This window comes from Rattus rattus, chromosome 6, assembly GCF_011064425.1.
Source record: "Rattus rattus isolate New Zealand chromosome 6, Rrattus_CSIRO_v1, whole genome shotgun sequence".
Lineage (NCBI taxonomy): Eukaryota > Metazoa > Chordata > Mammalia > Rodentia > Muridae > Rattus > Rattus rattus.
Window position 1 is genome coordinate 153,294,743 of NC_046159.1, and position 27,879 is coordinate 153,322,621.

At 43.9% G+C, this 27,879-nt stretch overlaps 1 protein-coding gene across 1 annotated transcript in view; it reads left to right on the plus strand.

Moving 5' to 3' along the window:
- Nucleotides 1–19,451: 19,451 nt before the first annotated feature.
- Klhl7 (kelch like family member 7) overlaps nt 19,452–27,879 on the plus strand; it is a 49,488-nt gene continuing 41,060 nt past the window's right edge. The window contains exon 1 of the mRNA XM_032907110.1: nt 19,452–19,741. Within this exon, the coding sequence (XP_032763001.1) occupies nt 19,622–19,741 (120 nt within the window). The 5' untranslated portion in view covers nt 19,452–19,621. The remainder of the gene's footprint in view (nt 19,742–27,879) is intronic.

The window sequence follows — 27,879 nt, forward strand, 5'->3', positions numbered from 1 at the left end:
TGTGCCCCCTGGAGCTGACAAGAAAGCTAAGACAATGAATTCCGGTTTAGAGGCAGCTTTGGTAGTGGATGTGGTCAGCCACCTCAGTGAAGTAGTGATTGTGTTGTGTTAAATAAACTTTAAAGAGAGAAGGAAGGAAGGAAGGGAGGAGGGAGGGAGGGAGGGAAAGGAAGGACGGACAGAAGAAAGAAAAGGAAGAAAAGAGAAAATACACTCCAGGCCAATCGTTTGGATGCATTTTCTCAGTTGAGAGACCCTCTTTCCAAATGACTCCAGCTTGTGTCAAGTTGACATAAAACTAGCCAGCATACAAGCCTTACATTGCAGATAATAGGTGTTAGCATTCTGTCTAGGCTGCACCCCAGGTATCCTCCGCCCCACAGTTACCTGGCAACAGCTAGGTATGTCTGGCTTTATAAAAGGGGCTGCTCGCTTCCTCTCTTGCTCCTGCCTTCCTGCCTTGTCCTCCCATTCCCTCCCCCACCCCGCCATGTGCTCATGGCCGACCTCTACTTCTTCTCTCTTCTCTTCTCTTCTCTTCTCTTCTCTTCTCTTCTCTTCTCTTCTCTTCTCTTCTCTTCTCTTCTCTTCTCTTCTCTTCTCCTCTCCTCTCCTCTCCTCTCTTCCTCTCCTCTTCTCCTCTCCTCCCCTTCTCTTCTCTCTCTTCTTCTCCTCTCCTCCCCTCTCTCCTCTCTCCTCTCCTCTCTCCCCCCCTCCCCCCTCCCCTCCCTCCTCCCCTCCTCCCCTCCTCCCCTCCCCCTCCTCTCTCCGCCTCCCCCTCTCTCTGCCTTTCTCTGCCTCTTCTACTCTCTTAACTCCCCTCCCCATGCCCTGAATAGTCCTGTAGCTGGTCCCTCAGGGGAAAGGATGTCTCAGCATAGGCACCCCTTTCCCCCCACAACTCACTACACCTCCACAGAACACATCTTCATGCTCTTTATCTTTTTATAAACACATCACTAGGAAGTAGAAAAATGAAATCAGACCGCTTTGATTCTGTTCCTCCTCCCTGCCACTTAACAGTTAAAAAGATGATGAAAGCCAGCAGCCCCAACAGAAACACTTCTCACGGAGTTTTGCCTGGAATCAGGGGTGGCTTCAGGTTTTGTGAAGTCTAAGTTACCAGAATTGGGAGAAGGGAAGGAAATTTGTTTAAGAGGAAAATATTAAAATATCCTATTTTGCAGATCAACCTAAAAAGTCTGAGAATGTGTGAACACAGCTTGAGGACAATCAAGAGCAGCTAGAGCCTGGCCTCGCGTCCTCGATATCTCTGGCTGCAGTAACTAGAGCAAGTGACCCCGCATACACAAGCCACAGCTGCTTGTCTTGTCTCTTGTGACAGCAGCCCTGAGGCTCAGCTTCAACAGCAGCGGCATTAGACAAGACTGACCGTGGCGTCTTCAGCTAGCTGGGGTTTCAGAGGCACCGCGCCAGACATCTAGGCCAGCTGCAGAAGCAGCACCTCCAAATTCCCAGTGCAGAGGCAACGGTGGAATCCTGTAGTCTTAAGAGGGCACACCGAACTGGAGTTCGCCAAGAGCAAAGAAAAAACTCCAAAACAAAACAAAACAAAGAAAAAACCCCAACAGAGTAGGCAGACACTTTGATAAGCATCAGCAGCCTGGGGACTTCTTGCCGACTTGTGTGTCACACTAAATTGGTTATTAAAGGAAGTCCGGCTGGCTGGGGTTACACAAGGACATGTTTTTCCAGGTCACTCAATCCTCCACTGGATTTTGCCTCCACTGGATCCTTTTCATTCCTTTAATTTGCTTTTGTTCATTTGTTTTCTTTTCCCTGGAGACCCAGTCCTACATCTGCAGTGACTTACTGAACATTTTTACAGGCAAATGACCTCATGTTCACTTTGGCTGAAAGCAACCTCAACAAAGACAACATACAAACCAAAAAAGAAAAGGCCCAGGAGAAAACAGAACCAAGACAAATAGGCACCACACAAAGGAAAACCACAGGTATCAATAAACACAGGAAAAGTTGTTCAACCTCATTAAGGCTTTGACAGTTTGACAGTAATACTAAAAACAAAAACAAAAACAAAAACAAAAAAACCCCACCCTGTTTATTCATATTGATAATTTCCCAATGCCCATTTGTTTCACTGGCAAACAGATTTGAAAACAAAACACTTTTTAAAAAGTTAGTTCTGGGGGTTGGGGTTTAGCCAAGTGGAGGGGGCCCCGCCCAGGAAGGGAAAAGCCCTGGGTTCGGACCCCAACAAAAAAAAAAAAAAAAAAAAAAAAAAAAAAAAAAAGTTGGTTCTGGTTGGAGCTTCTTTTCCAGAGGGCCAGAGTTTGATTCCCCGAATTCACATATCAGATCATCGACCTCTATAATTCAAGTTCCAGGGCATGCAACAACCTCTTTGGGCCTTTACAAGAGCCAAGTACAAAAGTAGCACACAGACAGGCATGCAGGAAAAATACACGTACACATAAAATAAAATTAAGAATTAAAGCTTTTCTTACAAAGTTAACTGCACCACATCTGATCCTAGCAATTAAGTTACACAGGAGAATTTCAAGTTTTAGGGGAACCTGGGCTATATAATAAAGCCCATGGCAGAATAAACACACAAAACAAGCAAAAAAAAGCAACAGTTTAATTTAATGTTAACTACAAGGGTATTTTTTTTTAATCAGCTTAAATGTGTTAGTCAAAGCCAAGTTCTAAATCGTTCAACTAATGAAGTGTCGTGTCTCATATATGTAAAAGCCACCATGGCGAACTCGTTTCTAACAGCTTGATTGAAGTGTGATGGGAATACAACAAACTACATATACTTGAGATGTGTAATTTATTATTTTTGCCATGACTTGGCAAATCATCATTACGATCAAGATAATGAGTATCCGTCCCTCAAAATCCTTCCCCGTTCTCCTTCTCAGTCCTCCCTCCCTGACTGTCATGTGTACACCTATGTGCCAATATTTCAGTGATTTGCTCTCTGGCATTAAAGATGAGTTTGCAGTGTTCAAACCTTTATTTAAGTAGAACTTTGCTTTGGGTACTGTTTTTGTCTGTACTTTAAGTATCCATCGCTAATTCCTTTCTATTACTTCTTGATACTTAAACACAAAGTTAATTTATACTTTGTACACCTTATACACGTAGCCTGAAGGCAACTTTATACCATCTTTTAAATATTTTAATAATACCTAAGTATTTTAAAACTTCACACACAAACACACTCACACTCTCACACACACACAGACACACACATACACACTCACACACACACACTCACACTCACACACACATACACACTCACTCACACACACACATAGACACACAGACACACACACACTCACACACACTCACACACACACGCACACACACACACACACACAGAGGTTTGGACACTCCTAATACAGACCTCATGGTATCAAGTCAATGCTCAAAGAGTTTTGGACTTTTCAGCTGTTTGGGATTCAGATTTCCAGATTAAGAATATTCAACTTGGGGGTTGGGGATTTAGCTCAGTGGTAGAGCGCTTGCCTAGCAAGCGCAAAGCCCTGGGTTCAGTCCCCAGCTCCAAAGAAAAAAGAAAAAAGAAAAAAAAGAATATTCAACTTGCCTTCCAGTGTTTGGATGTTTTGTCTTCCTCAAAGTCTTCACCTGGTAAACACTGAATTGCTCTCAATTTTAGGCTTTTTAAACATAAAAGTTGGATGAGTTTTGTCTTCATTAGAACAGATGTCTTCACTTCATTGGGGCAACAAGCATCTAGAAGCAGAATGGCTGGTTCAAAGCAGGCCAGCAGTCAGCTTTAAGCAGTGGACAATCTGTTTTCCAAGGTTCATTTGTTTTACATCCTCATTGCTGTGTATATGTTGAGCTCTTCCATAACTTCACCAACACTTAATGTAGTCAGTCTTTCAAAGATAGGATTATTTGAGGAGTATGAGGTGCTATCTTACTATGTCTGTATTCTTTTATTTCTCTGATGGCACACAAATATGTATCTGTATGCATATATACATACACATATGTATATATTCCTGAATATAACCTGTTGAGCCCATATAATGTTACTTGTATGCACGTTTTCAGGGCTGACCATTTGACACTGGACAAACCATTGCTATGCTCTTCCCTAGGGAGGACCACCTTTCCCACACTCAGCTTTCTAGGTTGCCTGGAGTTCTTTGTGTAGCCTTGAGGTCATTGTTCATTGGTGTCATTTTTGTTCAGCTCATTCTTGGGTGAGACTGTATAGGTAGAGTTTCTAACCTTGCTAGGAGATCCCATCTCGCAGAAAAGTTCCTGATTCTCTAGCCTGTACAGTTTTCAACTCCCTCTTCTATAATGTTCTCTGAGCCATATGTGCAGGAATGTTTTGTAGATGTATTCACTGGATACATTACAACTCGGAATATGTGCATACATACCCGCAACTCTGCAGTTGATTGGTTGTGGCTTTCTGTAGTAGTTTCCCTTTCTTTCAAAGAGACGTTTCGTTGATGAGGGTTAAGACTACACTTACCTGTGGATAAGGACAAATGCTTATAGATTGTTAGGGATTTTGCTGGTTCAGTGAAGTTGTAATTGCTGACTCTCCTCCAGTAACCATGTTTTCACTAGCATGGATTAGTAGTTAGGCAGGTATCCAGTATCAAGCATGGTATCCTTTTGAGCAAGTATTACATTCAATTAGAGAGCAGCTGTTTACTACCAAGGACTGTGTCACTACTGCACCCATAGGACTATTGTGCCATGCTAGTCACTGACATTGGTTGAGAGATATAGCTCAGCTTGGTAGGCTGTTGGTTTCCTCCCTCTTTTGCAAGCTTGCATGATGCCTTCTGTTTCCATGAATGCTAGCCCTTGGGGAGGGAGTATTCAGTCAGTCCCAGCTTGGAGACCTCTGTGCCCTGTGTCTGAAATACATGGTGTCTTCAGCGATAGGGACTTACACCTCGGACGGGAGGGAGGAAATAAGGACACCAGCAATGGGCTGTTTGGGAGTCAAGCCTAGTCAACAACTCAAAAGAGAATGGCACTTGTTTTTATGAAGTGTCTTGCTGACAGGGTTATTTGTGCAAAGCAAGCTGTAAATCGGGTCAACTGAAAGCCACTTAAGAAAGTCCAGGGGGTTGGGGATTTAGCTCAGTGGCAGAGTGCTTGCCTAGCAAGCGCAAGGCCCTGGGTTCGGTCCTCAGCTCCGGAAAAAAAAAAAAAAAGAAAGAAAGTCCAAGACTCCAAGGAAGTGAGAGGTTCCTGTGACTTTAGCTGAAATGCCCAACAAAGGAGATACAACCTGTAGAGACCACCTCCAATAGATAGGCACAGCCCCCATTAGAGACTTGGGACCACTTACAAAGTTCAAAAATTTTAACCCAGAGACCATCGGCCTTTTCTTTCTTCTTCTTCTTCTTCTTCTTCTTCTTCTTCTTCTTCTTCTTCTTCTTCTTCTTCTTCTTCTTCTTCTTCTTCTTCTTCTTCTTCTTCTTTCTTCTCCTTCTCCTTCTCCTCCTCCTCCTCCTTCTCCTCTTCTCCTTCTCCTTCTCCTCTTCTCCTCCTCCTCCTCCTTCTCCTTCTCCTCTCTTCTCCTTCTCCTTCTCCTTCTCCTTCTTCTTCTTCTTTTCTCCTCTCTCTCCTCCTTTCTCTCCTTTCTCCTCCTCTCCTCCTCCTCCTCCTCCTCCTCCTCCTCCTCCTCCTCCTCCTCCTGGTGTTCCACCTTGATTCAACAGCTGAGGCATTAGAGGTCAAGCCCTCCACAGATCAGCTACAGCTTTAGTAAGCCACACCATGAGTGGATACAGGAGTGGGTAATTCTTGGAAAAATGGAGATGAGATGAGCTGATATTTCAAAAGGCAATAGACTGAAACAAAGTCAAATAGGTTCACACAATAGGTGCCACCAATCTCCAGACCTGAAATATAAATATCTGTGGGGTTTTCTCCAAGGTTACTCTTTAGACTCTTTAGATACCTTTCGGAGTTGTAGGCAAAGGCTATCATTTTCATAAATCCAATGACATAGGACATTCATATGAGAGGTCAGACGATTTATTACTCACAGACAGGCAGCAAAAACAGCAGCCTAAGAGCCATGGCTCCTTCAAGACTCAGAAAGGTAGCCCAGGCAGATGGCATCTCATCTTTTCCTATCCCATATGTTATTATGGTGGAGAGACCATGAAGACACTCTGCTTGGGTGGCTCTGCCCTAGATATTGCTGGGGTCATGGGAATCGAGTCCACAGCACACCTTATTCTGAAGCAGTGAGGCGAGCATAACCATGCTTCTTATAAACATTGCTTCCCCATGTCGGGATGTTGCATTATACCATTACTGTGAGAACCACAAGCAGGAAGGGGCAAAGCAGGGCTGGCCAAGCCCATCTGCTCTTCAGGCATGTTCCCAGGGAGCCAACTATAGAAGGATAGGGAAAGGGGAAGCATTATGAGAATAGAATACTGTTGGACGCATTTAGGGAAATTATTAAATAATTCTATTATGATTAACTCAGAAAAGTAATACTAAGCACTTTGTGCTGATACCAAGCTAAGCATTTTTTTTTTATTTTTTAAATGTTTTATCGATTCTTTATGGGCACTCATCCCCTTGATATCCATCCTCTGCCCTTGTAACCTCCCTCTCAAAAAACAAAATGTGAAAAAACCCAAAGCATAAAAAGATCTCGCCATGGAGGCTGCTGCACAGTACACTCCTCTGTCCACACATCTTAACTTACAAATGTTCATGGCAATGAACATGGGTCTGGCTTGAGGCCTCTGGCTTCTGCTCCACTGTCACTCCTGAATCCTCACCAGGACTCCTCACGGATATCCTGTTGTTGCCTGTGTCATGGAGATCCTGCAGCTTGGGTCTGCAGGAGCAGCCCCTCTACACACGCCGCAGTTCATGAATGAGCAGATGTTAGGGTGGGCCAACTCAAAGCCTGGTGGTAGCTGAGTTGGTCAGACCCCAGCTCTCCCGTACCTGCACCATGCATGGCCCAGCTTGCTCATACCAGCTGCTGCATGGTCATGAACCCAGACATGGCCCTCAGTGACTGCATGGGCTGGGATTTCAACATGGCCTCATGGCATGCAGGCCACTCATGCTATTTCTCTTCACCTCCAGCCTCCAGTTCTATCTTCATAAAACTCAGACTGTTCCATGTCTCTCTCCCATCTGCGCACCACATGCTTGCACACTGCAGTGACTTCTGCTGTGGGCGGGCCACATGGCTGGTGGACCCCTGGGTGGTTCCCTATGCTGGAGTCATGCGACACGGCTGCAGGCAGGCCTCTGGGTGTCCCCCTTTTTAAGGGCCACATGGCATCTTAGGCATTTTTAAAATCCTCTTGCCAGTTTGGTACCAAATTCTATTTTAACAGAAAAGGAGATCAAGACCTGACAAGGGAACACGTTGGTTGTCCAGTGTTTTTAGTTTTGGTTGGTTTATTTAAGTTGTTTTTTTTTTTTTTTTGGTTTTGGTTATGTTATGGTTATGGTTTTTCAAGACTGAGTTTCTCTGTGCAGTCCTAGCTGTCTTGGAACTCTGTAGAGCAGGCTAGCCTTGAACTCAAAGATCAGTTTGCCTCTGCCTCCCAAGTGCTGGAATTAAAGGTGTGTGCCACCTCTGTCCAGCTCGTTTTTGGATGTTTAAAGTCCGTTCTTTTCAGTAAAGTCTACTGGATTGCAGGCTGTGTGTTCACTTCAGGTCAGCAAGAGCTGCACAGAGGAAATTCACAGGACCTAAAGGAGACATAGACAGTTGTGCCTGAACCTGTCTCTCTGGGGTGGGGGTTGTGCCTGGACACCACTAACACACCGATGGGAGGAGGCAGTGCAAATTCTGAAATGGGGGTACACAGTGGTTCCAGGTCTCCTCTCTGGGTACCTGAGCACCCCCCACCCCTGCGCAGTGTGCAGCTGAGAGAGGAGTCATGAATGGGATCTGTGGTCTACCTTTTCCCTTGAGGCATCTATGTGCCAGGCAGGAGGGGGAAGGTGAAGCCTGGGACTAACAAAATCCAGTACAAATGGGAGCAAGGGCCGAGAGTACCAGAGGGTGTGGAAAAGAGAAAGCCTCCCTTGGGAGTCTTAGGCAATGCTCTTTCATCAAAGGCTTTCTCTGTGGTGATATTTTTTTTTTTTGGTTATTTTTTTTCTTTTCCCTCCATCTTTATTAAATTGGGTATTTCTTATTTACATTTCAATTGTTATTCCCTTTCCCGGGTTCCAGGCCAACATCCCCCTAAATCCTACTCCCTCACCTTCCTCTTCTATATGGGTGTTCCCCTCCCAACCCTCCCCCCATTACCACCCTCCCCCCAACAATCCCGTTCACTGGGGGTTCAGCCTTGGCAGGACCCAGGGCTTCCTCTTCCACTGGTGCCCTTACTAGGATATTCATTTCTACCTATGAGGTCAGAGTCGAGGGTGAGCCATGTATAGTCTTTAGGTAGTGGCTTAGTCCCTGGAAGCTCTGGTTGCTTGGCATTGTTGTACATATGGGGTCTCAAGCCCCTTCAAGCTCTTCCAGTTCTTTCTCTGATTCCTTCAACGGGGGTCCCGTTCTCAGTTCAGTGGTTTGCTGCTGGCATTCGCCTCTGTATTGCTGTATTCTGGCTGTGTCTCTCAGGAGAGATCTACATCCGGCTCCTGTCAGCCTGCACTTCTTTGCTTCATCCATCTTGTCTAGTTTGGTGGCCGTATATGTATGGGCCACATGTGGGGCAGGCTCTGAATGGGTGTTCCTTCTGCCTCTGTTCTAAACTTTGCCTCCACATTCTCTGCCAAGGGTATTATTGTTCCCCTTTTAAAGAAGGAGTGAAGCATTTGCATTTTGGTCATCCTTCTTGAGTTTCATGTGTTCTATGCATCTAGGGTAATTCAAGCATTTGGGCTAATAGCCACTTATCAATGAGTGCATACCATGTGTGTTTTTCTGTGATCCTCACTCAGGATGATATTTTCCAGTTCCATCCATTTGCCTATGAATTTCATAAAGTCATTGTTTTTGATAGCTGAGTAATATTCCATTGTGTAGATGTACCACATTTTCTGTATCCATTCCTCTGTTGAAGGGCATCTGGGTTCTATCCAGCTTCTGGCTATTATAAATAAGGCTGCTATGAACATAGTGGAGCATGTGTCTTTGTTATATGTTGGGGCATCTTTTGGGTATATGCCCAAGAAAGGTATAGCTGGGTCCTCAGGTAGTTCAGTGTCCAATTTTCTGAGGAACCTCTAGACTGATTTCCAGAATGGTTGTACCAGTCTGCAATTCCACCAACAATGGAGGAGTGTTCTTCTTTCTCCACATCCTCGCCAGCATTTGCTGTCACCTGAATTTTTGATCTTAGCCATTCTCACTGGTGTGAGGTGAAATCTCAGGGTTGTTTTGATTTGTAATTCCCTTATGAATAAGAAGTTGAACATTTCTTTAGGTGTTTCTCAGCCATTCGGCATTCCTCAGCTGTGAATTCTTTGTTTAGCTCTGAATCCCATTTTTTAATAAGGTTATTTGTCTCCCTGCGGTCTAACATCTTGAGTTCTTTGTATATTTTGGATATAAGCCCTCTATCTGTGGTAGGATTGGTAAAGATCTTTTCCCAATCTGTTGGTTGCCGTTTTGTCCTAACTACAGTTCCCTTGGCCTTACAGAAGCTTTGCAGTTTTATGAGATCCCATTTGTTGATTCTTGATCTTAGAGCATAAGCCATTGGTGTTTTGTTCAGTAAATTTTCTCCAGTGCCCATGTGTTCGAGATGCTTCCCCACTTTTTCTTTATTGGTTTGTGTGTATCTGGTTTGATGTGGAGGTCCTTGATCCACTTGGACTTAAGCTTTGTACAGGGTGATAAGCATGAATCGATCTGCATTGTTCTACATGCTGACCTCCAGTTGAACCAGCACCATTTGCTGAAAATGCTATCTTTTTTCCATTGGATGGTTTTGGCTCCTTTGTCAAAAATCAAGTGACCATAGGTGTGTGGGTTCATTTCTGGGTCTTGAATTCTATTCCACTGGTCTATCTGTCTGTCTCTGTGCCAATACCATGCAGTTTTTATCACTATTGCTCTGTAATACTGCTTGAGTTCAAGGATAGTGATTCCCCCTGAAGTCCTTTTATTGTTGAGGATAGTTTTAGGTATCCTGGGTTTTTTGTTATTCCAGATGAATTTGCAAATTGTTCTGTCTAACGCTATGAAGAATTGGATTGGTATTTTGATGGGGATTGCATTGAATCTGTAGATCGCTTTTGGTAAAACGGCCATTTTTACTATGTTAATCCTGCCAATCCAGGAGCATGGGAGATCTTTCCATCTTCTGAGGTCTTCTTCAATTTCTTTCTTCAGAGGCTTGAAGTTCTTATCATACAGATCTTTTACTTGCTTGGTTAAAGTCACATTGAGGTATTTTATATTATTTGGGACTATTATGAAGGGTGTCGTTTCCCTAATTTCTTTCTCGGCTTGTTTCTCTTTTGTGTAGAGGAAGGCTACTGATTTGTTTGAGTTAATTTTATACCCAGCCACTTTGCTAAAGGTGTTTTTCAGGTTTAGTAGTTCTCTGGTGGAACTTTTGGGATCGCTTAAATATACTATAATATCATCTGCAAATAGGGATATTTTGACTTCTTCTTTTCCAATCTGTATCCCCTTGATCTCCTTTTGTTGTCTGATTGCTCTGGCTAGAACTTCAAGAACTATATTGAATGAGTAGGGAGAGTGGGCAGCCATATCTAGTCCCTGATTTTAGTGGGATTGCTTCAAGTTTCTCTCCATTTAGTTTAATGTTAGCCACTGGTTTGCTGTATATGGCTTTTACTATGTTTAGGTACGGGCCTTGAATTTCTATTCTTTCTAGGACTTTTATCATGAAGGGGTGTTGAATTTTGTCAAATGCTTTCTCAGCATCTAATGAAATGATCATGTGGTTTTGTTCTTTCAGTTTGTTTATATAATGGATCACATTGGTGGCTTTCCATATATTAAACCATCCCTGCATGCCTGGGATGAAGCCTACTTGATCATGGTGGATGATTGTTTTGATGTGCTCTTGGATTAGGTTTGCCAGAATTTTTATTGAGTATTTTTGCATCGATATTCATAAAAAATTGGTCTGAAGTTCTCTTTCTTTGTTGGGTCTTTGTGTGGTTTAGGTATAAAAGTAATTGTGGATTAAGTAGAAGAATTGGTGGCGCTCCATCTGTTTCAATTTGTGGAATAGTTTGGATAGTATTGGTATGAGGTCTTCTATGAAGGTCTGATAGAATTCTGCACTGAACCCGTCTGGACCTGGGGTCTTTTTGGTTGGGAGACCTTTAATGACTGCTTCTATTTCATTAGGAGTTATGGGATTGTTTAAATGGTTTATCTGTTCCTGATTTAATTTCGATACCTGGTATCTGTCTAGGAAATTGTCCATTTCCTGCAGCTTGTCAAGTTTTGTTGAATATAGGCTTTTGTAGTAGGATCTGATGACTTTTTTGAATTTCCTCTGATACTGTTGTTATGTGTCCCTTTTCATTTCTGATTTTGTTAATTTGGACACACTCTCTGTGTCCTCTGGTTCGTCTGGCTAAGGGTTTATCTATCTTGTTGATTTTCTCAAAGAACCAGCTTTTGGTTCTATTGATTCTTTGTATAGTCCTTTCTGTTTCTACTTGGTTGGTTTCAGCTCTGAGTTTGATTATTTCCTGCCTTCTACTCCTCCTGGGTGTGTTTGCTTCTTTTTGTTCTAGAGCTTTTAGGTGTACTGTCAAGCTGCTGATATATGCTCTCTCCAGTTTCTTTCTGCAGGCACTCGGAGCTATGAGTCTTCCTCTTAGCACAGCTTTCATTGTGTCCCATCAGATTGGGTATGTTGTACCTTCATTTTCATTAGATTCTAAGAAGTCTTCAATTTCTTTCTTTATTCCTTCCTTGACCAGGTTACCGTTGAGTAGAGCATTGTTCAACTTCCATGTATATGTGGGCGTTCTTTCCTTATTGTTATTGAAGACCAGCTTCAGCCCGTGGCGATCTGATAGGATGCATGGGATTATTTCTATCTTTCTGTATTTGATGAGGCCTGTTTTATGACTGATTATATGGTCAATTTTGGAGAAAGTATGATGAGGTAGTGAGAAGAAGCTATATCCTTTTGTTTTAGGATAGAATGTTCTACAAATATCTGTTAAGACCATTTGGTTCATGACTTCCCTTAGTCCATCTACGTCTCTGTTTAATTTCTGTTTCCATGATGTGTCCATTGATGAGAGTGGGGTGTTGAAATCTCCTACTATTATTGTGTGAGGTGCAATGTGTGTTTTGAGCTTTAGTAAGGTTTCTTTTATGAATGTAGGTGCCCTTGTATTTGGAGCATAGATATTTAGGATTGAGAGTTCATCTTGGTAGATTTTTCCTTTGATGAATATGAAGTGTCCTTCCTTATCTTTTTTGATGACTTTTAGTTGAAAATCGATTTTATTCGATATTAGAATGGCTGCTCCAGCTTTCTTCTTCAGACCATTTGCTTGGAAAGTTGTTTTCCAGCCTTTCACTCTGAGGTAGTGTCTGTCTTTGTCTCTGAGGTGTGTTTCCTGTAGGCAGCAGAATGCAGGGTCCTCATCGCGTATCCAGTTTGTTAATCTATGTCTTTTTATTGGAGATTTTAGATCATTGATGTTGAGAGATATTAAGGAATAGTGATTATTGCTTCATTATATTCATATTTGGATGTGAGAGTATGTTTGTGTTCTTTTCTTCTCTTTGTTTTGTTGCCAAGATGATTAGTTTCTTGCTTTTTCTAGGGTGTAGCTTGCCTCCTTATGTTGGGCTTTACCATTTATTATCCTTTGTAGTGCTGGATTTGTAGGAAGATATTGTGTAAATTTGGTTTTGTTATGGAATATCTTGGTTTCTCCATCTATGTTTATTGAGTTTTGCAGGATACAGTAACCTGTGCTGGCATTTGTATCCTCTTAGTGTCTGTATGACATCTGTCCAGGATCTTCTGGCTTTCATAGTCTCTGGTGAGAAGTCTGGTGTGATTCTGATAGGTCTGCCTTTATGTTAGTTGACCTTTTTCCCTTACTGCTTTGAATATTCTTTGTTTTGTGCATTTGGTGTTTTGAGTATTATGTGACAGGAGGAGATTCTTTTCTGGTCCAATCTATTTGGAGTTCTGTAGGCTTCTTGTATGTTTATGGGCATCTCTTTCTTTCGGTTAGGGAAGTTTTCTTCTACGATTTTGTTGAAGATATTTACTGGTCCTTTGAGTTGGGAGTCTTCACTCTCTTCTATACCTATTATCCTTAGGTTTGATCTTCCAATTGAGTCCTGGATTTCCTGTATGTTTTGGACCAGTACCTTTTTCCATTTTACATTATCTTTGACAGTTGTGTTGATGATTTCTATGGAATCTTCTGCTCCTGAGATTCTCTCTTCTATAGGCTCCTTGTCTCTTCTTTTGGTTTTCTATATCCAGGGTTGTTTCCCTTTGTGCTTTCTTTATTGCTTCTATTTACATTTTCAATTCCTTCACCTGTTTGTGTTTTCCTGGAATTCTTTCAGGGATTTTTTGTGATTCCTCTCTGTAGGCTTCTGCTTGTTTACTTGTGTTTTTCTGCATTTCTCTAAGGGAGTTCTTCATGTCTTTCTTCAAGTCCTCCAGCATCATGATCAAATGTGATTTTAAATCTAGATCTTGCTTTTCTGGTGTGTTTGGATATTCATTGTTTGCTTTGGTGGGAGAATTGGGCTCTGATGATACCATGTAGTCTTGGTTTCTGTTGCTTGGGTTCCTGCACTTGCCTCTTGCCATCACGTTGTCTCTGGTGTTACCTTGTTCTGCTGTTTCTGACAGTGGTTATACTGTCCTATAGGCCTGTGTGTCAGGAGTGCTGTAGACCCGTTTTCCTGCTCTCTTTCAGCCAGTTGTGGGAATAGAGTGTTCTGCTTTCAGGTGTGTAGTCCTTCCTGTCTACTGGTCTTCAGCTCTTCCTGTGGGTGTGTGTCCTGAGTCCACCAGGCAGGTCGCTTGGAGCAGAAAAGTTGGTCTTACCTCTGGTCTCAGGCCTGGAGTCACTTCTCAGAGCTGGGTTTCAGCTCTCCATGAGGGCAGCAACCAGAAGGGCCTCCTCTGCCTTCACTCAGGACCCTGTGCACAGGGGGCCCAGATGGTGTTAGGTGTTTTCCTCTAGAGTCAGAAATGTGGGCAGAGAGTAGTCTCCTCTGGTTTCCCAGGCGTGTCTGGCCCTCTGAAGGTCTAGGTCTCCCTCCCATGGGACTTTGGTGCAGGGAGCTGTTTGACCGGGTCCCTTCAGATCCGAGCGGTGTCTGGCTCTGTGGTGATCCTTAATGAAGCAGCTCTCTGAGATGATTCTTGTTTATTTATATTGGTTTATTCAATGGTGGATATGAGTCCATACACTTTATTTGGGGTAAACCAGGAATTATATATCTTTTGTGGGAGAAAATACCCAGGAAGGGGAGCTCAAGGCTATCTAGATACCTCATTAGCATGGAAAAGAACTCGGGTGTTTACACTACATGCCCCAGTGCCCATAGTACTCATGGCTGTCATGGTTCAGTGTACCAGAGCAGGGAGATGCAGGTAGAGAATAACTTGATTGTTGCTGTTCTCAATTCTGAGATTCCCCAGGTTTGAGTTCCCTCAGGCTTACCAGTTCTAATGCCTGTCTTATGCCTGTGCCATTTGCTTTATTGTAGGTCCCACACGATCTACAATAGACTATCGAAGTTTCTGTGTTCATTAAAGTAGCTTGTGTCTGAATTTTTTTATGGTCCACTTTTGGGCAAGCATTCTTTCAGATGTGACCTTGAGGAAAGAAGGATTCCTGTGTTTCTAACGTTGATGTGAGCTGATTTTTAATAGAGACAGATAGAGAATGTCTTAGTCACTGTTTTATTACCGTGAAAAGACACCATGACCAGGGCAACTCTTACTTTTGAAGGCTGGTAATTGGGCTTACATACGATTGCAGCAGTTCAGCCCATTATCCTCATGGTGGGGATCATGGCAGCATACAGGGAGATGTGATCACTGAGAGCTCTATATTCAGATCCAGGCAGGAGGATGGAGAGAGATACTGGGCTTAGCTTGAGCATTTGAAACCCCAAAACTCACCATCAGTGACACACTTCTCCCAACAAGGCCACACCTCCTAATCCCTGTCAAGTAACATCATAGCACCATTCCCTAAACATTCAAATATATGAACCTACTGGGGGCATTCCTATTCAAACCACCACAGACAGACAGACAGATGATAGACAATAGACAGATAGATATATAGATATTATAATCTGTGTGTGTGTGTGTGTGTGTGTGTGTGTGTGCATGTGTGTGCACATTTCTTTCCACAAAGCAGTTTCAGGGATCAAACTCAGATCATCAGTCTTGGTGGTAAGTATCCCTACCACTGAGCAATCTTGCTGGCCTCAAGAAGTAGATTTTATAGAACAAACTGAGACAAAAGTGAGGAGCGACATCTGAGAATCAGGTCTTGATTGGAAGAGGGATTCAAGTGTGCTTTTTGTTTGTTTTTGTTTGTTTGTTTGTTTGTTTTTGCCTTGTTGGAAACAGCACTCAATCCTATCACCTTTACTTCTGACTTTGAATCATGGATTCTTACTGTCTCCAGAGGCTTAGAATTAGGTTTTCATTCTCCAGCATTCTGCTTAATTGTACATAGGTTGTTTTTTCTCCCAATTTCTATGTTATGTAATTCTGATTATTAACACCCCACTTTTAAGTCTTCATATTATCAACTAGCTAAAGTAAACAGACATTAGAGAACCCCTAAGTTAAAAAAAATCATGTAAACAAAAACACATCCTTTTGGTATGTAAACATAGATCCTTACTTGCTATTTTCTCGATTACCCTATTGTTTATACTAATCAAGGGAAAGCAAAATGCTTCAAAATGTGTTCCAAGTTCTCTGAAGAAGCAACATCTCCTTATAGACCCTGCAGACTGCGTGAGTGCTGAGGATGTGGAGAGGCAGAATGAGGTAAAGGGAGCCAACACAACCCTGGGCTCAGGTTATCCACTTACATCAATGTTTGTATCTGATCTGACATACTCATAATTACATTCTCAGAATGTAAGCTTAGCAGACCCCTGGCTTCCCCCTTCCTGAGGTAAGAGTACAGAAACTTGTGGTGGAACATTCCCCTAATGAATAAAGCTTTCAAGGAACCAATCACTGGGTGAGTAGGTGGGACTTTGGGTTGGAGAGGAAGAGGGAAGAGGGGGAGGAGGAGAAGTATACTTGCTTTTGGGATGGGAGATGAGGATGGAAGCCAAAATGTAGGTAGCAGAAGTCCCCAGTTCCCAACGGATCTGCCATCTGAGGAAAAAGCTCACAGATTAGGATACTAGTTGCTGTGCCCAGTGATTGTGTTACCTGTTGGTTTTAAACCGAGTTTGTGTGCTGTTTTCCTTCACACGGCGACTCAATTGGTTCAAGAGAGAAAGGCGTTGTGGTAAAGTGTGGGTTTGTGAGAAGTGCACTCTAACTAGCTGTAGGAATTTGGAAGTGTGGGGCTGGCATGGCAGCGACCTGCCATGCGAACTCAGCAAGCCAGGCAGAGAGGTTTCAGAGCTCCAGGTCAGAGAGTCTGTCAGGCTGAGAACAGTACGGTCTGTCCGCCAGTGTCCTGCCAGCAGTGGCATGGAATTCATATTTTTTTATTTCACACTACAGAAACTTCCTGAAATACATTCACATATAAAGGTGATTTAAAAGAAATCACCAAGTAATGGGGCACACAGGGTTCCAGCTGGCCATCTGGAGTCATCAAATTAAGCTCCCAGGACCAGAACCGAATTACATCTCATTGAGCTGTTGGCCAACAGGGCCTTATTGTAATCCCAAACCAACCCAGGCTGTGGCCAAGACTATAGGCCGCTATCGACAAACGGACAGCAAGGCCCTACTGCTCAAGACAACACCCACACAACTCACTGAACATGGAAATGTCAAGCTGGTGCCTACAGACAGCCTTCACCCCAGTGAGCTCGTGTAGAGAAAGGCATTCTTCACACTACCAAAAGAGAGAGAAACACCAGACCAGCAACAAACTCTTTATCTACAATGGTGCCCTGCCTACAAGATGTGCTAGGGCAGTGGTGGCACAAAGCTTCTGGAGTAACCAACCAATTCGTAGTCCACGCTGCTCAGACGGCCAAGAACCAGAGACTGGATAGCACAGGGACCTAGGATGAAATCCAATGATACTGGTCCAAAAAGAAATAAAGGAAGGAAGGAAGGGAAGAAGGGTAGGAGGAAAAGGGAGGGAGGGAGGGAGGGGACAGTGTAGTGATAAATTACAAATAATATTTATTATTCTAACATTGTTCTATTCTACTCATAGATTAGTGCCTTGCTCAGCCATCATCAGAGAAGCTTCCTCCTGAAGCAGATGGAAACAAACACAGGGCCCCACAGCCAGACATTACAATGAGAGTGAGAGACCTTGAAACATTCAGCTCTAAATAGGTTGTCTCCATCAAATCTCTTCCATCAGAGCTCAGGGAACTCTGTAAAAGAGGAGGCAGGAAGAGTGTAAGAGCCAGGAGGGACAGAGGACACCAAGGGAAACAAGGCCCACTGAGTCAGCATGAGCACAGCTCACATGCACCCACAGAGACTGACACGGCATGCACAAGGCCTGCATGGGTCTGCAGCAGGTCCTTGGCTGATCTAGTGTGGTTTTTCGGTTTACTGTTTTTATGAATCCTCTCTGTGAACAAGTGAGCCTCTTATTCTTATGTCTTCTCATGGGTTTTCTCCCTTCTTGTCCAATCTCAAAGTGATAGGTTTTGTTTTATATTTTATTTTGTTGTATTTTTTTAAAAAAATGAATGCATAAATGCATTAAAAACCAAGCCCTTAGGGTAAAGGTAAGAACTGTACCGTCATGTATACCTGCTGGGAGAGGGGAAACCAGTTTTGTTCAAGGGAGTGACTGGGTATACCAATCACTCCAGTGCAGGGGTCATTTTTAGGGGTAGTTGACCAACGTATGAGAGACTCCAGCTTGTGTGTGTGTGTGTGTGTGTGTGTGTGTGTGTGTGTGTGTGTACACACTTTTCTTTAGTTACAATTTGGTGTTTGTTTTTCTTTTTGGGTGTTGTTTTATATGTTTCCTTGGTTTTGTTATTAGTATTGGATTTGTTTGTTTGTTTGTTTGAGAAACAACTTAAAGCTGGGTGAGTAGGGACGGGGAGTGGATCTGGAAGAATTTGAGGGAGAAGAAAAATATGATCAGAATATATTTAAATCTAAAAGCTATTTTAAGTAAAAAATATTGAAAGGGGAATATATATATATTTTCGAAGGATGTTTAAAAATCTCCACAAGAATTTGCCCACCGTACTGTAGTCCACAAACCTGATGCTCCTACCAGTGAGTTTGGTAAACGCCTTGATTTTTTTCTTTTAACTTTCCTTTTCTTTCAGCGACTATAAATATTTACCTAATCTCTTTTAGAAAGAAACATATTGTCCAGGATAAGTAGAATCCCTTTTTAGGCCATTGCTGTTCTATGAGGCTTAGAATAATTTAATTTTCTTTTAAGCAGTTTTTGTTTTAGATCAACAGCAGTCTAGATCATTTTACACAAAACTTCTGTCTAGTCCTTCATACTTCTAGGTAGAAAATTGAGGCTATGTAGAAAGTTTTCATTATTAGAAACAATTTCAGGCAGTCCTGTCTATTCCTAAACAGCAAAATTAAAAAAAAACAAAAACAAAAAAACCCCTCTAGTTATGAATCATGTTTCTGTGAGTTCTAGGATTGACTCTGTGTTCCAGTAGAACTCCCTGGGAAGCCAGCCTCATTGAAGATGACTGGAACTGACACCCGATCTCTAGGGGTTTTTGTTTGTTTGCTTGCTTGTTTTTCCAGACAGCGTTTCTCTCAGAGGTTCACCTCCCTCTGCCTCCACCACCACTAGTACCACCACCACCACCCGCCTGTCCGATCTGTTTAAATGAATAAGACAGCCTACTAAACAGGCAGGTATGTCTCGCTAAGGAGAAATTGATAGGACAATGGTTTCGCTTCCTGAATCCCAAACAAGTAATTCTTGTGCTCGTCCTAAATAACCTTTTGCTTTCAGTACGCAATTTTCATGTCATAGTTACAGAGCGCCTATAATGAGCCCCAGTCTGACAAGGCAGTGAAGAACTGACTGTTCTCAGGGAGCTTACGCCATGGGGACACGTTTTAGTTTGTTCTATCATACAATTATCCAGAACAGATCATCACGAAATCTAAACCTGGGAACTCGGTCTTCAGTAGAAGAAACACACAGGGGAGCTTGGATCAGGCCTGGGTACCATCCGTTCAGACTGCGGAACCGCGCGACGTAGCGGGTTGCTAGGACGTCGCGTGGCTGTGACGCACTGCCCCGCCCCCTTCTCCTTAGAGCGCCCCACCCCCGCCGGGCCCAGTGCGCATGCTTGGGACTCCCTTTGCTTGCAACTGTGGCCAAGTTGGCTTCGTCTCGTCCTCCCTCGGTGCTCCCGCAGCTCCCCGCGCTCCGCCACCAAAGCAGTGCTCCCAACTGCCGCGTGTGGCGGGCGAACCGTCGCCGCGAACCCGCAGAGGGCAAGGAGAGGATGGCCACCTCGGGCGTGGAGAAGAGTAGCAAGAAGAAAACCGAGAAGAAACTTGCGGCTCGCGAAGAAGCCAAGCTGCTGGCGGGGTTCATGGGCGTCATGAACAACATGAGGAAGCAGGTGCGGGCGGTGAAGGGCGGTGCGGAGGGCAGGGGCACGGCGGAGGCTGGTGGCGGGGCCCGGCGCCTTGGCTGCCAGCCTGCTCCGCCACGGGGCTTCCGAGGCCCGCTCGGCGGGGACTCGTGAGGCGGGCGGGGGGCCTCCGGGGCGATTGTGTAACCAGTCTCCTCCAGTTCTCCGTGAGGCCTGGAGCCTTCCGTTGCCCTGCGGTGTCATCTGGAGCTCTCGGAGGGAGGCTTCCCACCCCGCCGCCCTGTCACCCATGTAGCATTGGTTAACAAATCATCCCATACCTGCTCATTTAGGGCGACACCAGTCACCAGTAAATAACCATTTTCTAAGGGCTCTGGCGCCACTGTTACCAAGAAGGATCTCTTTGTGCTGTTTTTGATTTTGCTGTGTATTCGGGAATCTGCAGCATTTGGTGGAAAGGTGGGTTGTGAAAGGTACGGTTTAACGATGGAGACGGTAGATGGGTGTTTTAATTGACTAGATTATAAGCTCCGATAGACTAGATTATAAGCTCCGATAGACGGGTAAGCAGGGGGAACGCTGCTCGGTTGGTGTTTTGGTTCTGTGAGCTTTACTTGGTTGAGAGCACATTATGGATTCTGGGGATGTTGGTCAGTTTGTTGACTCTGAAATCTGTTTTTCAAGAGGACAAAGCACTACGTAAGCTTGAGTGATTGAAAAACTCAATTCGCCTCGCTGGCCCTTTTGCTGTGAGTATGGGCAGCAGACGAATCTAAGATTTATTTCGGAAGATACCAACTCCTGATTTCTTCAAGCAAACACTGGTCGCAGCAGTCTTCTCTTTGTTCACAAGCTGGCACACCTCTCCCGTTGCAGTGGATACTATGTTCTCGATGCCTAGATCTTTCCTAGCTTCTATGCTGAAATAGCTGTGAATGGTTGGCTTCTTTATTAAAATGTATCTTTTCATATTCGTTTTCTTTTTGTGTAACCTTTTTGTGATCTATAGAATTGATGATTTGAGATTGCAGGTGTTTTTGATGTGCACCTGCAGTGGTAATTAAATCGAGCTCACTGGTGCTTAAATTTGTTTAAGCACATTCTAGCATACTCCACTACCCCAAACCTTGTCACCCATAGACTGGAGCTTTGTAAAGCATTACCTCATTCCTTAAATAGACAGATTGCAACAAAGTCACAGCATCAGGTGTTCCGAGGAGAAGATTGTTTGAACCTGCACGTTTGATTTTAAAATTGATTCATATTTTTTAGACTTAGCTTTAGAATAGTGTGACATCTTTTGTTGTTAAAATAGAAATACAGTTATGAGAGTTACTGAAAAATCAAGGTTATGCTACTGAATACAAAGAAGAATATGGATACTTGGTGAGCCCTCAGGGATCTGAGCCTTCTACTGTGGCTAAGTTAATGTCTTATTTTTTTTTCACCATTGACTTGGGTGTATTTCAGACTCCTGTAGCGGTTTTATCGACTTGGTGGGTTCCTGTATTTATAAAGATGCATAGAACCATTCTGTATTGGTTTACATTGTTTAGCTTTGTTGAGCTATGGCAGACTCCTATAGCATTTTAATCACCTTAATGGAGTCCTATATCTTTGTCTTAGGGTTTTATTGCCAAGTTCTGCTGCTTGCTGGGGCTGGAACATGGGCCCCTTATTCAAAACATTTTTACCATGGTTTCCTTTACTACTCAATCTTGTCTGTCCTGGAACTTGGTGTATAGGTCAGGATGGCCTTGAACTCAGAGCTCTGCCTGCCTCTGCCTTCTGAGTGCTGGGGTTAAAGGTGTGCACTACTATACCTGCCCCTATACTTTTCACAAGTCAAAAGCTTGATTGGATGGAGTCTTGCCCTGAGGTCACCACTCCCTATATTACATTTAGAATCAGGCTTTTTAAACTTCATCTCCTTGAGCACAAGGACCATTACACTTCCTGGTGCCCCTTTTGTCTTCAGATTGTTCCCTTTGTATATTTTCCTTGCTCACCTCTTTCCTTTTTTTTTGTTATAGATCTGTATAAAACGGGCCACTGATAACCACACAGTTAATAGTAGGGTATTTTTGAAATCTCTGCCAAAGTTGTTAATCTGTAACCTTCCAATTTAGCCTCAGGCAGATTTTTGGACAAGGGTAGAAAGCAGCTACAATCTTCACCAAAATACTAAAGGCGTATTCTCTAGCCCACATACTAATAAACCTCTCTGGAACCACTCGAGCCAGCCCCCCATCCCCTGCCCCCATTAACCTACTGTTTTCCATGCTCCTATTAGTATGGCTCATTAAAACCTTAAAGAACACATTCCTAAACCAGAGTCCCAAAACACCATGGCCAAGTCAACTCTTATAAAGGAAAACGTGAATTGGGGCTGGCTTATGGATTCAGAGGTTTAGTCCACTGTCATGGTGGGAAGCATGGCAGCGTGCAGGCAGAGCGCTGAAAGAGGTAGCTGAGAGTTCTGCATCTGGATCAGCAGGCAGCAGAAAGAAAGAGATACTGGGCCTGGCTTGAGCATTTGAAACTTCTAAGCCCACCCCCAGTGACACACTTCCCCCAGGAAGGCCACACCTCCTAATAATGCTACCTCCTATGGGCCTCATTCAAATCATATTTTTCATTTTGTAATTGATTATTTATATAGTGTTGCTCATAACACAGGTAAAATTTTAACTAAGAATGATTGACAAGGGCAGTTGATGGGACTAGTTTGAGGCAGAAGCCAAGAAAAAAGGCTTGAATTTTAGAAGTGTTCTTGTTCTTTGTATCTTAAATTCTGTCATATTTTGTTTAATTTTAAACCTTATTGCATTGCCCATGAAGGTAATGAGTGTTTGGAGGACAAGGGCCCTCTGCACATACCCTGAAATATTCTTTAAGATTCCAGGACAGGCGCAATTAGCATACCACAGCTCCAATCCCTACCCTACCTGCTAATTTGTTGTAGGGATTTAGGTAGAACAATTTAGGTCATTTCTTTTATGTGCTGCTATGAATTCATTATTTTGTTGCTATAACAAAATAATCAAAGATTAGTAATTATGAAGAAAACAAAATTATTTGTTTTTTGATTTTGGAGGTCTAAGAAATGAAAGGGCCCACCTTTGTCCCATTGTTTAATTACCAGTGTATGGAAGTTTTCATTCTGGTTTTGGTACAGACAAACTGTAGAAGTAGCGTTTTGCTGAGACAGCAGCGTTAGCTTTTTGGGTTTTGTACTTTTTCCTTCATCATCCTGGTCGTTTCTGTCTTTTTGTTTTAAAAGTGAACTTTCTGATAAAGTGTAAGTTTTACAAAACTGAAACTCAGTAATTATAAAGTGAATACATCCCTAATACTAGGACTAAAGTGTGACCAGTGTAAAAAAGGTTTCTTGTGCCTTCTCAATTGCTTTCCCCATGATGATTACCATTATCTTATGAATTTATTTTTATAAATAAATGTAGAATCATGCAGTGTATACTTGGGTTTTATTTTGTTTCCGTTTTTTATATCTCACTGGTGATTAAGCCCAGGGCCTTGAACATGCTGAGTAAGCAGTATACCACACTGAGGTGTGCTCTGGCATCATGCTCCAGCTGCTTAAAACGAACAGTGGGTTTTATCTGTGTTGTAATATGTAGTACCAAGTAGCGCATTCCTTATGGAATGTGGTACTTCTTCATTATACAGCTATATCATGACTTATCCAGTGTGTTGTTAGTTATGAAAGGACATTCTGCTTCAAAAGAAAAAGAAAGGAAAAGGGAAAATTTCTAAATGCTGAAAGAACATGGAGTTGGGGAGGTAGAGAGGATCTGGGAGGAGTTATTAGCAGGAAGAATGTCACCAAAAACCACATAAGGAATTCTCAAATAAGTAAAAACATTAAAAAAGAATACTGCCTTGAATGTTTTTATGTCTTATGGTATACATGCGTTTATGCTTTTATGGCAAAGGCCAAGGTGAGAAGTTACTTAAGTTATTACAGAAGGGACACCACATTTGATTTACCACACAGCTCTCAAGTTTTCCAGCATGGTTGTGCCATGTGCACCCTTCCGACAGCTTGGTATTGATGCCACTGTGGATATTACAAAGGCTGTACGCTGAGGCAGGAAAGAGCTCCTGAGGACAGCTCCTGCTGAGGTAGGAGCAGAGATGCGCACCACCGTGGACAGCTCCTGTGAGACCAGTGGGCGAGGAGGTGCTCCACCGTGGACAGCTCCCAACGCTATAGGTTGAAGATGTTGAGATGCCCTCACTTGACAGAAACTGCCATTTCAACAGCTCCTGTGGGGCTTCTTACAGCCGCTGTGGGGTGGCCCGGGGTGGGAAGGAGGGGCCAGCCGCTGATTTGACCGCCTTTGAGGCGCACCGCTCAGGGATTACAAAGATGACAGATTCTGGAGTTTCTTGTTTAAGCATAAGTTACTGTGTTGTGCTTTATAAAGATCTCTTTCAATTTAGTTTTTTACATGATTGCATTTTAGTCTGATCACATCAGTTCTTCACTCTCCCCTCCAACTCCCAATTCTCTTCCCCATATCAGCTTCCCGCTGTCATGATACTTGCTGAGTCAAATCAGTCAAATCATACATTGCTGTAGGACTGTGCAGTGAAGCACGGTTAACTAAATCAGAGTCCCTAGCCCTGAAGAAACCTGACTGTCCCCCAGCCTCCATGCAGCATCTCGCATAGGAGTGCAGCTTTGTGTAGCATCGTAGTTGTTGAGAGTCCATGAGCGCACCTGTCTGTCGTGTTCAGAGGACGCTGGATGGGTGCCACCTGGGGATGACTTAGTCTCTGCTCTTGATCACTGTCCGTCTTCTGTAATACTTCCATCCACTGCCAAAAGGAGCTTCTCTGAGGAGGGTAAGCTCTGGACTGGCCTGTGGGTTAGAGATAAGCATTTAGGAGGCAGTTAGATATTACATCAGTGTAACAAAAGGGTGGTGGTAGATTTCTTTCTAGCTACAGCTTCATGGCCAAATTTACAGTATGGGTCATCAGTTTCCTGTTGTTGAAGCAGACCTTAAATCTAACATGCGTATCCTGATAAAAGCAATTTGGAGAAGAAAAGGTTTGCTTAAGTCTATGGTTCCAGAGGAATAGAGTCCATTATGGTAGGTAAGGTGTGGCCACTAAAAGAAAGCACAGTCAATTATGGTTTTAGCTGCACGCAGGAAGCTGGGGTAGACTGCACCTCTTGAATCTAAAGAGGCACCTCCTTTAGTTTTGGGAGATGTTTGAAGGTCTGTCCTGCGCCTGTGATCTGGAGTTGTTCTCATTTGTCTGTGCCCATGATTGTTGCCGCGGACTCGGCGCTTCTCTCCTGGGCTCTCTCAGGCCCGGGTGGTTGCTCTCTCGCTAGTTCTGGCTTGGTTGGGCCTTAGCAATGAGCGCTAATTTATCTCAGCAGCTCCACGCTACCCCCAAGTACTTTCTGACCTGGGCGGTCGGTGAGCTGTTCCAGCGTGGCACCTTGCCACTCTGGGCTCTAGTGTTAGCTCTGGCCCTGACGGGGCCAGATGGAACTAACCATAATTTATATCTGGTTAATATGTCTCCCAGCAGCTCTCTGCTAGCAGGGAACTCTCTGGTACCAGTTACCCAGTAAAATCGGGGCTCTAGAAGTCCAGCATGGGCTGGCCTATTGCGGTTCCCTGTCACGGACTCTGCTCACACTCTCAACAACCCAGTGAAAACAAGACTCAACAAACTGCAGCCCAACAGATTATCAATCCACAATACATCCACACAATAAACTCACAACCAATTGATAAGGATATAAACCGCCCACCTAGATAAGATAAATTTGCCTACAGAAATCCATCCCAACTACCTTGGTAATTCAAGACCACCCAGATCTGGGTCATCCTTTTCTGTCTCCATCTTGATTCTCCTGCCTCTCCCTCTTCTAAACCTCTGTTCCTGCCTCCCTTTCTTCTCGTCCAGAGGTAGGCCTCGTCTTGTCTGCCTTCACCTGCTTAATGACACCTACTCATGATTCATAGATTTAATCTTATTTCTCGAGGGGTTTTGTTGTTGTTTTGACTCACTTTCTTTAGTTTGGTGGGTAATAGTCTACCTTGTCCTCTTGTCCAGACAGTCCGTCTTCTGTGTGAGCTACGTGTCGGCATGGCTTCCCACTGAACTTTCTGACAGGCTGTTGAATGTTTTTCCATCTTTACTTCAGTCTTGGTTTTCTTTAGTTCAGATTCTTTGTTGAGTTCACTTTTAATATCCCAACTATATTTATATATCCTAATATTTATATTCATATATATGTTTATACATTTTATATGTTATATTTAAATCATTTCAGTCAGTTCGTGTTGCTTCAGGCTAAATGAGAAGTTTATTTCTGTCTTCTTTAATTAAGTTCATCAGTTGTTTGTTTTTCCTGTTATACTCTTAGGCCATGTTTATAATTTTTTTTCAGTTTTGTCTTGAGGCTCATCGGGGTGGTTCTCTTTGGGGAATATTACTTAGGGTTGGTGATCTTGGTGTGTGCACTGAGCCTTGGGCATCTGGAGTTAGGCTGTTGAGTGTATGCTTGATACTTTTAGTCCAGTTGTATTGAGTAGGAGTTGCTTCTGTTCCCTTTTGGCAGATTTCAGATTCTGTTGGAAGTACAAAGCTGCTCAGAACCCTAGGGTACGTGGTGTTGATTCGTGAGTGTTTCTAACTCCCTGGCTATTGAGAATCACTGGGGATGGGGTGGCTATGTACGTGCTTAAGTGAGATTGATGGATGGATGGCAGGAAGGGACCAAGATGTCCCAACACTAATGGTCATGTAATTAGTTGCTAGGGAGGTACTGGTGCAGGTACATGGGTGGGGTGGGCAGAATCAGAGGGACTTGCTGCAGCACCATGGGTGAGGCTTGACGCTAGGACTGAGCGAAGTCTCCATGAGTGACACACCACGAAAGCCATCAGAGTGGTGGCAGATCCCTCCTTCCTGTCCGCCCCAGCCTATGGCTGCAGTGGTAAAATGTCCCACAGGAGCTGTCCACGGTGACGCACTGCCTTTCCTGCCTCAGCCTACTTCCAGCATGTGGACAGCTTTCTGAAACACCACTGCAGGAGCTCTCATGGGAGCTGTCCACATTGGTAGCTCTCCAGCCTCCTCCTCAGACCACAGTAGCCCCACCAGAGATGGTGCCTCTGCAAAAGCCAGCTGTAGCCAGGAAGGATTTCCCTTCACAACCAAGGCCTGATGCAGGGAAAAGAGGGTGAAAAGTCCCTGAGCAGAAAAACTCACCAATCCCTGTGCTCCTCACAAACCCCCACTAATCCCTAACCCAAACCCAGGACTTGAAATCGTCACTCTGGAAATCTCTGCCCTGAGAAGCTGCACCCCTCAGAAGTCCTATAGAAGCCCTTCCCACCTTGTCCAGTTCCCCGCTGTCCACTCCCGGGAGCAGAGGGCAGCCATCCCTGGATTATGTCCATCCACACCCTGGGCCCTCCAATAAATCTCCTTCATGAGGTTTTCTGCCTGGTGTGACTCTCTTTTAGGAAGAAGCCATGAAGAAGCAATGAAGAGAAGAAGAGAAGCAGCAAAGAGAAGGAGCGAGGCCGAGGCTCCTGAGCTTCTGAGCTCGGCTGGGGATCCCCTACCCTGGGAGCTGCAGCCCCTCTGCTGAGGAAGCTTCCTCTCAGAGCTGGGTGTGGTCCCTGGGCTCCCGTGCCTCAGGATGCCCTTCCACTGGAGCAGAAACACTTAACCGAGTGCAGGGAACAGTGCACTGGGGATGAACAGAAGGTCTATGGGGACTTAATAAGTAACAGAGCCCTCAAGTGCTGCTCTGCCAGGGATGAGGTCCTGGTAAGAGCAACATGGGGGAGGAAGAGAGGAGGCCTGCCAGACTTATCCACCAAACCTTAATCGTTGCACTGTGGTTCTCACGGGTCCCACAGATCTGTCATGTCTTGCCTGTAAAACCGTCATCACCACAGTGATAGATTCTGCCACCAACTGCAGCTTAAAGCAGTAGCCAGAGACTTACAGACTAAAGCTGCCATGATTTTGGAGTGATTGAGCACAGTGAAATGAACCTTGGGGAAACCAACTTCCTGGCAGTCCTTTGGGAGAGGGTGTCTTGGAGGTTCTCTTCTAAGAGAAGTCATTCAAGGGAATTTAATACATCCATATCTTTG